This window comes from Euprymna scolopes, chromosome 28, assembly GCF_053919585.1.
Source record: "Euprymna scolopes isolate OS-2025 chromosome 28, ASM5391958v1, whole genome shotgun sequence".
Lineage (NCBI taxonomy): Eukaryota > Metazoa > Mollusca > Cephalopoda > Sepiida > Sepiolidae > Euprymna > Euprymna scolopes.
The window spans coordinates 72140613-72152877 of NC_136509.1; the positions used below are offsets into that span (position 1 = coordinate 72140613).

The window sequence follows — 12265 nt, forward strand, 5'->3', positions numbered from 1 at the left end:
TTTTCGTTTCTACAATATAGAAGTGCTATTTGTTTTGCTTAATGGTCAGGCTGTCTGAAGGTATTGACTTCCTGACCTAAAGTGCACCAAACGTTGATGTCATTGATTTTTTTTTTCATTTCCAAATTCAATCATGTTCTGCAAAGCCCAAAACAAAAACAAAAAATTTCCCCTAAAAAAAACCCCAACTAAACCAAAGATCATAAATATCCGAAGCTATAAAGAACTTGAAACAAAAAGACGTTTACTAAAATGACCATGTATTAAAAAAAAAATTGTTCATGTTTAAAAAAAAAATAAATAAAAAATAAAAAATTCAATAAATATTTCGGTAATTAGTGTATTCTGTTGTGTTTGTCAATTCAATGTAAAAAGTTTAGCTGAAAATGGTTAGAATTCTGAATTGTCTCCCTTTTACTCATGTAGAACTCTTCCGAAACTAGAAATAGATAATTATCAGTGACAATCTTAGGTGCACAAATGCCCTTTAGCATATTCCAGCGTTTTTTTTTTCTTTTTCATACTATCACGAATGTTGGTGTTATTGTTTCAAAGCTTTGACAAAGTGTATTATCAGTCAAATGGATACCGTCATGGTCTACGGAATCGGTTATGTCAAGTGAAAACTAACAGATCTATAGTGGTCATTTTCATATTATACTGTCGAGAAAAATGTGATATACAACATAATCACATTGACAAACCAGTCCCATTAGATCACCAAAGTTAAGCAATATTGAGCCTAGTCAATCCTAAAATGGGTGACCATTCAAGAATACCAGGCACTGTATGTCGACACCTTCCTATGAGAACTGCAAAAACCTAACATTTTCATCTCTCCTGATAAGGATATACAAGTGACTTCGGACAGCTTTTGAATTTGAAATATCCCTTGAAACTTCCTCCATCAGAGAAAATCGGTTCAACCCACCTAGAAGAGTGCCACTCTGGTTCGAAAGTTGTGAAACTGTAATTTAGTCCACCTATGGGTCAAACAGCATCTTGTGTTCAGTGACTCGTGTCAAAGTGTTATTGTGTTTTGACATTAAATAATTCATTGGATCATTCTATCGCTCCAGAAAGTATCTCACTCCTGATGCAATCCTCTACCCGCATAAGAGTCGAATACGTCCTAAGATGGTGCAGTTGCCACATCTGAGGACACGCCACTTAAAGTACGCTTGCCTGCCTTGATAGAGTACAAGTCAACTTTGAAATCTAGTGGAGAATGTCCTCTTCTCGTCCTTATAACCACTTTCTCACAGAAGAGATGTTGCTAGTTTCTCTGTACTCTATTGCTATTTTTGTAGTATGAATGCCATGCGTAGCTGGAAGAGTCCGATAAAAGTGTCGTCCTAAAGAAAAACAACACTACAGCTTTATTTTAAAAGTTTTATTCAAAAAATCAATTCAGTTAACTTGATTATGTAGTAGAGCTGACATCTATTCAATATAGCTGCTTCAGCCTCAATCACTGTCTCAATATGGGTCCGGAACTGGGAGCAGTCCTTTTCCACAAGCACCAACAGGAGCTTGGCGAATACTCGGCGGATGACAGCGATCAGGCCGGCTTTGTAGTTGTGGAAGATCATGTTGGTGATGTTCTCGACATATGACCAAATGAAGTAGTTCAGTGGGTTCAGATCAGGGGAAGGGGACAGTGAGAAAGTCATGGCACTCCTTCTGAAGCCAAGCTGGGTCTCTTTTGACTTTTGAGCAGGCACTGAGTCCTGCTGCTACACCCAGGGTCTTCTAGCGGCCACCTGAAATCACCACACTCCTCAGCTCATCCAGATACATTTTTGTATGGACTTTCAAGCTGACATGATGTGAGGTGGCATGGTGTGGCCCTCACTTAAAACAACATCAAAAACCATAACCGTGGCCGGAACATTGTTTTCATCAATCTGGGCACATCTCTGTTATTTGTGGCAATCACACGATGGATTTTGAGGGTGCTGGCAATGGTCCTGTTGTTATAACTTGAATCCGTAGAGAGCATTTCCGATCTGGCTCGTTGAACATTGTGTCACTTTCAGACATGATAGAAGGCTCCTATCGCTCTTGGTAATTGTACATAACTGGCCAACTACTAGACGGTTTGCAACAACAAAAAAAGAAAACCGGTTTTCATCAAACGGAAATGGAATCACAGCTCCTTTTCTAAGGCGATAATCTCATCATTCCAAGGCTAGAGTAGATCAACATCACGATCTAACAATCATCATCATCAGATTTTTTTCTACTTTTTTTTTCTTAAAGTATACCTGAAAAAGAGCCATATTTTTTCACCATCATATTTCTGGATGTTTTTATTTATCCCAATTGCTTTCGCCTCATCTTCATGCCGAACATAAAGAATGCCGTTTCAATTGCGGCAACGCCATTAAACGATCAGAATGTCATTCGCATCTTGGCACCAAGTTGACCAAATTCTCTTGAACTGTCAACTCAGGTTCGATAGATTAGAAATCAACTCGTATCGTTTTTCAACCTTGGGAGCTGTCTCCCTGTCAGTCTGTGGTTCTTGCACACCACAAGAAATGGTTGATATCTTCCAGATTATTTGGAACTCTAATAAATGTCAGTTTTAAGTTGTCACTTGCATGTTTTCCATCCGATTATGTTTTGGGGTATGTAAACTTTTCAGATTACCATTCTTTTTATTTATTTATTTTTTAGTTTATTTATTTATTTCTTTTTGATAAAATTATAAATAGTACGAGAAAGTGTGTTACTTAGAAAGGGGTTTTAGAAGAATACATATCCCGGGACGGGCAAAATAATTTCCCCAACCATAACAGTTTAGCATCAATTTGGCATCTATAGAGATGAGACAATGAAATGGGGTTGTTTACATCACGTCAGGTTCATCAAAGTATATTGAATAAAGGATAACGCAATGGAGTTTCATTCTATATTAATAAACAACTTTATTTGTTATCTTTGTTAGTAGCGTTAGTTGGTTGGTTGTTTTACGGTATATCAACCCTTTTCAGGTTATTTAATGCTGAATCCAGTTATTTTGAAGAACAATTTTTTAATAGAATATATATATATTTTTTCAAGTCGGTTTCTATTTAACCCATAGTTGTGACCCTAACAGGTACTACCCCTCCGGGTCAGAGTGGAGCTGGAAGCAATGGCAATTAAAAGGTGGCTCCAAACTCCCCAAAGCCCACAAGCTGGGGCCTCATGATCGGATATAGTTTAAGGTCATGTCCAGGACCAGTAGCGTTAGTAGATGAGAGAAACGGGTTAGTAGGTTGAAGTATTCTTGTGTAGAGATAGAATTAATATATTGCCGGCTTGTTGAGGAGAAAACAATTCCGTTTACACGTGTTTATAGGTAGCAGACTTTGGTACGAAGGAAGCCGGTTAAAAGAGGAAGAAAAGGCAAAGACTTCAGTGTATTTATGTATATCGGAGCGTGCGTTCGATAGTAGAGACAGGGCAAAGAGTTAGTGTTTCGTGGTAAGAAAGAGTAGGTGTGTGTGTGTCTGTCTGTGTATGTTTTCTTTAGCATAAAAAATAATGTTCGTTAGGGCATCGCACGTGGAAATAAATGTGAGGTTGAAGAGAGCCATAGTTAGCTTGTTGTACTCACATTCTGCTCTCAGGTAGGGTCAGGATCAAAGAGGGTTGAGAGTTTCAGATTTCGCCTTTTATATACTCTGTCACGTGATAGAGAACTGGCTTGTGATTGGACAAGCCAGGAGGAAATGGATTTCAAATCTACACATCCCAGCTTACAATTAATCTTATCGATTGATATGAAATAAATTAGAAATGTTATCTTTTGAAGAATTACAGACTTTATAAGTTTTACGTGTTTGGTTTGTATTCTAGAACAGTTCGAGCATCAGGCCAAAATCATAAGAACTATATTTAAACAAATCTATCTCATCTATATGTCTCTGTGTGTGTCTGTGTGTACATTTCCATACCAAATTACTCTGTCAACAGACTCAAGATTTGACATAACGGGTATTTAACTTTGGGAACATCTTTTTAATCAGTTTTCGGGAAGAAATTTGGCTGTCAAGGGGTCGAAATTCAACGATTTGACCTTTGAAAACTCTACCAAACTCCTCTGCCAATTTTGGGTCTAAACACTTGAAATTTTAGATGTAAGTTACTTGAACATGGATTAAACTTTGAACCCAAAACAATAAATGTTCCGGGGTCAAAATTAGGGTCAAAGTTAAAAAAAATTGACCGTTGTGGTCTCTAGTAAATTACTCAGCCGATTTTTGATCTAAACATTTGAAATTTTGCATAAAGTGTATTCAGACATAAAGCAAGTTTTTAATCGTATTTTGGCCGAAAATTGAGCTGCCAAGAAGTCAAAGTTCAACAGATTTTACCTTTGCGCCGGGTACCCCCCCCCCTGCTAGTAATTATATATTTATTATCATTTTTATTGACAATTTTTATTTATTTATTTATTTATTTATTATTATTATTATTATTATTATTATTATTATTTATTTTATTATTAGTAATCTTTTATTAATCATTATTAGGAGTAGAAGTAACAATGATACAATCTGTATGTTAAAACGATAGCATGTGTGCTATTTTCTGTGTTATGCTTACATCCGGGTCTTTTAATTGTTATGTACTTCCGTTTCTTTTTATAAATAATTTTACCAAGAATTCTTCATAATTTTGGGTTTCAGTTTCGATTATAACTGATGGCACTTAAGTCATCTTTTTTTTTTATAAATAATTTCACCAAGAATTCCTCATATGTTTTGTTTCGATTATAACTAATAGCACTCCAATAATCTATTTTTTAAAAATAATTTTATCAAGAATTCTCCCCAAGTCTTCGTTTCGGTTTCAGCTGATGGCACCTTAGTAATCTATTTTTTTTTTAATAAATAATATTATCAAGAATTCTTCATAAGTTTTCGATTATAGATGAAGAAACTAAAGTTATATATATTTAAGAAATTCGTTTCTTATCATTGAGCACTTTCAGTTGAATTAGGGTCGGTAAGTTTAGCTCTTATGCATAGATCGTCGTATAACGATTAGATCACTGTCTGACTGACTGACGTAAAGAACATTTAAAAAAAAATTAAAATGTTTAAATTCAACGTTATTTCATGCGGTTAATGGTAGCCGAATTGATACGGTCTTCGCTAATCGAGCCAGAGATGTCTTGTGTTGCGGAGTCCGAATCGTTCGACTGGTCTTAATCATGGCGCCCTGCGCTGGGGATTCCCGAAGGAATGAAACACTAGTGTCTGTAGGTATTTAATTATTATAGTAAAAAAATAATTATATATATATATATATATATATATATATATATATATATATATATATAAAGTTTGGGATTCAGTTCGATTAAAGCTGATGAATCCAAGTCATATAAATATATTTTTTTACTTTTGAAATTGCAACTTTATAATATATAAAACTCGATAGAACATTAACTCTATAATAATATATATGAAATCTGCAAGAATTAAAATATCATATTTAAGCGTAATTTTCGGCCTGGTTACGCTGGCCGTCCCTGCTAGCTTGGATAAATACTTTTGCAGTTTTAACAAAATAGCTGCAATAATATCAGAGCGTCTCCATTTACGTTGAACATCTACAGAATGCCAACATCAATATATTACATATGAATCGGTCCCCTGTTGAATTTCTACAGATCCCGCTAGTTACTATTATTCTTATTGAAATTGGTGCTGTTATATGTATGCATATATGTATATTATTGATACCAATGGTAGTATTATCACAATAATTATTGCGGTTAGAATTCCTATTGTTTTATTGTTTACATGCTTGGATGGGAAATTTAAAACAAGAATATAAATTTGATTTGTTGAAGTTGGAATTTTAAATCACTTTTCGTAAACCAATTCAGCAGCCAGTAAAAATCTTCCTTTTTTTCTGCAGGAATTAAAAAGACATAAAAAGCAGATCATGGAATTAGAACGAAAAATTCCAATCGAAAAAGAGAAAATAAATATTGGTGTTCAAACGGAGGATAATTACTTCCAGAAATGCGTACGTATTCTTATTTCTTAATCACAAAGAGTTTTCATGTGAGTCATTATCAGTGATTGCTTACTGGTAAAAACAGGTGGTTTTTCCCTCGAATCTGAGTGACAACAGGTTCCCCCAGATTTATATTATTTTCCTCTTCTTTTGGTGACCATTAAGACTTACTTTGCGTTCTTGCATCAGCCGTTCACCATTAAGATTTTGCAGATAATGACCGATGACTTTATTTGGAATTTAGTGAAATAAGCTGCTACAGGATTCCAGTACTCTCTGTGCTCATCCATTTGAGTTCTTGGTGATGCTATCCGTCTTCATTCTTTTCATTCTCTCTGACACTTCATGATGATGCTCTGTGGTGCTTTGGCCCCTTTCAAGTACAGACTCAGTTTCCTTGACTTTGTTTCTGTTATGATTCAACTGTATTTCTATTTGTATGGACGAAGAGCTATTTTTTTTATTTTTTAAATTAAAAAATTTTTTTTTTTTAACTTTTGTTGACCCCCAAACAATGCAATTACGACTTGGACATAAGGGGCTACTATTTAGAACCATGTCTACTATGTGATTAGATGAGTGATATTGTTTACATTATATTCAAACTTATAGTACAGTTATGGTAGCAGGGAGGGAATTCCAAAGTTTAGCAGTTCGATGGAAGAAGATATTAGAGTAGAAGGCTTTCTGCATTTAGGACCTCTACAGTGAAGGGGTGGGATTTTGCTGTTAACTTACCTGTGGTATGATTTGATTGCTTCCCACAGCAAAAAGCTGTGACAAAAAGATGGGAAATACCAGCTACACTGAATAGGGCAACTTGTTGGGTACAAAAATAACCAAGATCAAATCATCAGCATTAACCAGTAGGTGCGTCTCAGATGATAAACATTACCCCAGAAGGATGAGGTAATGCCTGGGTGGATGCATCTTCTAGACAGTGATGAAACGATTCCAATATTTTTCCTGCTTCTAATACAGTTACCAATTCTGTTCTAAATTTTAAATTCCGATACAATTATCAATTCTGTTTTTAATTCCTGATTCCGATACAGTTACTGATTCCAATCTTAACTCAAAAATCACCTTAAAAAAGTAGAATTTAACATATAATTTTCTTTTTAATTTGACAAACTTCTTAATTTTTTCCATTTATATATTGTATCCAATATTTTGATAATCTGATTGTGAGATTTCCATTTATATTTTTTACTTGTGCCATTTTTTTTTAGTATCTTCTCAAACTATTTTACTTGTGCCATTTTTGCTGGGCCCATTTTACCTAAATTTATTGTTAAAATGTATAAATTTTAATTTTAATAGTAGCTTAAAATCAAAAAATATTTTTCATTTTATAATTAATACAAACCAATAGAAAATAAAGTTTAAAACAAAAAAAATAATCAATAAAATTAGAAGAATCGTTTTTGAATCAGAAATTGCACTCAAATTTTTCGGATTCTGATTAATCGTTTCAATACTGCTACTAGAACCAAACCGAACTGCACCATACCTCATTCTGAAAATTCTAAAAATGAATGGTCTATGCAAACAGTCTCAATTTACCAAAATGATGCCAAGAACGTATCCTTGGTTACAAGTATGTAAGACAGATCTTAAACCGAATAACATATCAATCAATAAGTCCCGGGCCTGACATATAGATGGTGCAAGTAATGAGAAACCCATATGATTTTTATAAAGTGCTAACTTTCAAATGGCATGTGTCAAAACTTGAGCCCAATTGGATTATTAGATTACAAATTACTGTTATTTAAATGAATTTAATGTTTTTAATTTTCAACACAATGGAGAAATCTGCATTTCATGGGTTAATAAAGTATTACTTTCTGATAATGAAAAATACTATTCAAGTAAAACAATGGCTTCATAAGCGGTGTTCTGATTTTGCTGCATCAGAAATAATGGTTCAGAGGTGATATGTATAAATGCAGTTGTGCAGACACAATGATGTTAAGTTGTAACACAAAATATAAAAAAATCTCCAAGCTTGTTTTCACCGATCATAAAATGAGCATATGTAAGATTGGAAAGGATTTGAAGATATCAGAAAACAGTGTATTTGCCACTTTGTGGGAACATCTGTCAATACAGCATAATCATGTTGACAAACTGGTTCCTGTTAGATCACTAAAGTTAAGCATCATTGAGCCTGGCCAGTATTAAAATGGTTGATCATTTAGGAATACCAAGTGCTGTACATACTCTTTGCTTTTCTCAACATTGTTTCTAGTTATCCTGGACTTTTATTTGCCACTGGAATCAAGCAGTGCCGACTCAGGAAAGGAATAGTTAGGGATTGTGCAACTCTTGCTGCACAATTCAGCACGTGTTATCTAATAAATGGTCCTCGTCATTCCGACGGATGAACATCCGTGAGAAAGCTGTGTTCAAAGCAGATGCGGCATTTGCTTACTGCTAATGAAAAACAACAACACAGAGTGCACCTTGCAACTGTTTCTATGCAACAAAAAACATGCATCCACCATCAAATCAGCCGTCGAGAGTAACCAAAAATGTAAACATCAGCAGACAAGGTTTTGGCTTCTGTATTTTTGTTCATTGAGTACCTTGAAAAAGTAAGAACCATCAATAGTAAATATTATATAATATTATTAGTGCATTTTAAATTGCTAAAAAACGTACAAAAATAAAAATAAAATGCTTTTCCATCAATACAGTACCAGTACGCCATGTCATAAGTTGATTGCCATGATGGTAAATCTATCTGAATTACACTTTTGCACCCACCCTATTCTTCAAATTTGCCCCTAGCGCCTATTAGCTGACCTCAAAATGAATGTGTTTACTGCGGATATTTTGTTTCTCTCATTCAATCTTGACCTAAGAACCATGCGTAGTCTTCTCTTGTATTCTTTTCCTATTATTTCCTTCATTTCAGCTTCTTTTATTTTATCTAATTCCACAATTCCTAAGTAGGCGTATCCTTCTTCTCCAACCTCTTTTATGATTTCCTCATTCAAAAGTTTTATTCCTTTACTTTCAACAATTTTCCCCTTTTCAATTTCAAGGCACCACACATGCCAAATTCCAAACCTATGTCATTACTGAACATTTGAACAGTTCTTACAAACATATTTAGCTGATATTTGTTCTTTGCATACAACTTTAAGTTATCCATAAATAAATGGTTGACCCGGTACTTCTTCTTTCTCCACTCATAACATGCATTTACCTTTTGTAATATGAACGACAAGGGTACCATACTCCAAACAAATAACAATGGTGACAAGCTTTCCCCCTGAAAAATCCCTCTCTTCACATGAACTTCCCCAACATCTTACCACTATTCCAAATATTTCCATACATTACTTAGGCTAGCTATGTGTAATCGGATCATATGCTTTGTGGTAATCTCTCCATGACACGCATAGATTTGTGAATCTTCTCTTACAACCCCGAAGTATTGTCCTATTAATAAGCAACTGATCATCGGTCCCTCTACTACCTCGTTTACACTCCTTTTGTTCCTCTGGTAAGCTCTCTTGCTGTTCTAGATATTTGTAAATTTCATTTGCCAAAATGTATGTCAACAGTTTTCACATCAGTAGAAGGCAGGTGATGGGTCGATAGTTATCAACCACAGTGCGCTTTGAAATATCCTTCTGGAACAGCATTGTTCTTCCAAGCGTGCTCCATTCAGGAATTGTATTTCCTGTCAACATTCCATCAATTTGAGATGCAATCATTCCATGCAAGGTGGCAAAGTTTTTTAACCAATACCCCTGTACATCATCTGGTCCGGGAGCTTTCCAATTTTGAATTTTCTTACATTGTTTACTCACTTTCTTCTTGCTCATTTTCACAGCATCTTGAGGTTGAACTTATTTTGTATTTCATTCCTCACATCTTCCAGCTACAAAGCACTTCCATTATGTTTCTTTTTTACACTGCAAAACTTTGTGCACTCTTCTGACTTAGGTACTTCATTGACATAATTTAAGCATCTATTAAGTTCTTCATAAAACTTCTTCTGGTCCAGACTAAATAACCTTTTCTCTCTGAAATGCTGAGTTCTATCTTCATATCTTTTCACTTTCGCACTTTTTGATAGCATTCCTTGTTTGATCTCCTCTAGGACAGTTTTAATTCCCTTTCTTTTCACTCTGTACTTTTCATTCGGTTGTTTGAATTCCTCTGCTTTCCTCTTAAACCTATTTCAAGCAAGTTCACATCCTTTCTTAATTTCTCTTTTATTCTTCTTTTCCACCTTCGTTTCTATTCTGGTGTTCACTTCTTTTCAATCCAATTTTTTTCTGCCACCCAAACACTTCCTTTTCAACAACACTTCCTGCTATAATCAAATTATTTGTTTCTCTGGTGGTCATGCATTTCACATATTTCATTGCTTCATTTTACTTTTTTTACCTGCACTTTCAGAGATTTTCTGTTTAGTTTCTTAAATATTATCCCATCAATTCTTTTCAACAATTCCTCTCACTTCCTCAGTTTCTTCCAACACCTCATCATCAGTTTCCTCAGTATTACGAATTACCTCATCCTTTGTTTATTCTCCATTTTCTGCCACTTCATTTACATCTTCCACTACATTCTCTGCGCTTTCCTTATCAATCTGCATATCTCCTTCATTTTCCGTGTCATTCCCCCTTTATTCTGTATTCACCTGTCTTTTTATGGCCTCCATCCATTCTTTTGTATTGCTCTTGCCTGATCACACATGTGCTGTTCTATTAATTCAAACGTTTCTCGTTCTCTCCATTCTCTAAATATCCGTTTTCTGTACTCTCTAATAGGCTTTCTATTTTCATCATAAGGATTGCTTCTGAGGACGCACTCCATAATTACCGTGTTAACCTCTTTATTCCACTTTATTCTAGCAGTTGCAGTTTGACGGCTGGGTTCTTGCTACTGGTCCGAGATACACCTGCTGGGCATGGGTCCTTCATTTTGAGTTCCATTTCTATTAGCGCCGTTATTTTCAATCCTTTGGTTTGCCATTTCGTTCATGAGAAGTTTAGTGAATTTAAGGTTACACAACCATCGATGTTTCATTTTTCAAGACACCATCTCTAGTGGTTTGAAATCAGAGTTTTTGTTCTTCTAGATGATTGGTCTTATCAGACTGTCGAGCACCACCTTCCCAGATCTACTGGTTTTAAGGCGCCAGTTATTCGCCTGATGCACCTCCTGCCATCAGTAACACAGGTCTAGCAGGCTTAGAGACTAAGCCACATGAGAAGGCCAGTAGTATGATTTTCAAAGGCTAAATATTTAAGCATGCCTATGAAGTACTTTATAGGAGAGTGGGAGCTCATCCCCCATTTCAAACCTGGTAATATAGCAACCTTGGGATGATTTATTATATATATATTATTACACTTGTCGCTTAAACCGTTATCATCATATTCGTAAGCATACTTTAAAATAAACATGAAATATTCTAAATCGCACCAATAGTTATTATACTGAATTCTCTTTTGAAAATGGAATATTGCTAGCCAGTATCTGGTGGGTACAGATCACAATAACCACAAGTTATTTATTGCCAGTTAATTGTTGTTGTTGTTATTATTATTATTATTATTATTATTATTATTATTATTATTATTATGTTATCACTCTAATTATTATTTTTATAACTATTACTACCATTTTATTATCATTATTATTATTGCTATTCTTATTATTTCATTTTTATTATTGTTATTATCATAATTTTATTATTACTATTATTACTGCAATCTTTACTTCATCATTGCCAATACAATCACTACTAGCATTACAATTATTATTATTATTATTATTATTATTATTATTATTATTATTATTATTATTATAAATAAGCAAATCAAACACAAATATGATGCGCATACATAAAAGAATACCACGACTTGTGGTATCAGTGAAAATCATAAAATTATTTCAACACTAAAGAATATAGCGACATTGCTTATTTCTGTACAGTCGAAACAAAAGCCAAACCCTCAAGTAAATTCAATTTAAAATCAACGTGCAAATGCCGCACACTTTAGTCTCGGTGAAAATTTCCAAATCATTTCAACGCTTACGAAAAAAAACGACACTGTTCATCATCATAATGTATTATTATTATTATTATTATTATTATTATTATTATTATTATTATTATTATTTCACTCCCTAGGAGTTCTCACACAGGTCATCATCGGAAATTGCTCACTGATAAAAACCGGTGGTCCTCTCCGAAGTCCAGATGGCA

At 34.4% G+C, this 12265-nt stretch overlaps 1 protein-coding gene across 2 annotated transcripts in view; it reads left to right on the top strand.

Moving 5' to 3' along the window:
* LOC145249691 (centlein-like) overlaps positions 1-12265 on the top strand; it is a 1118615-nt gene that overhangs the window by 599319 nt on the left and 507031 nt on the right. For both annotated transcript variants that reach the window (XM_080111490.1, XM_080111491.1), the window contains exon 7: positions 5923-6033. In XM_080111490.1, the coding sequence (XP_079967616.1) occupies positions 5923-6033 (111 nt within the window). The remainder of the gene's footprint in view (positions 1-5922; positions 6034-12265) is intronic.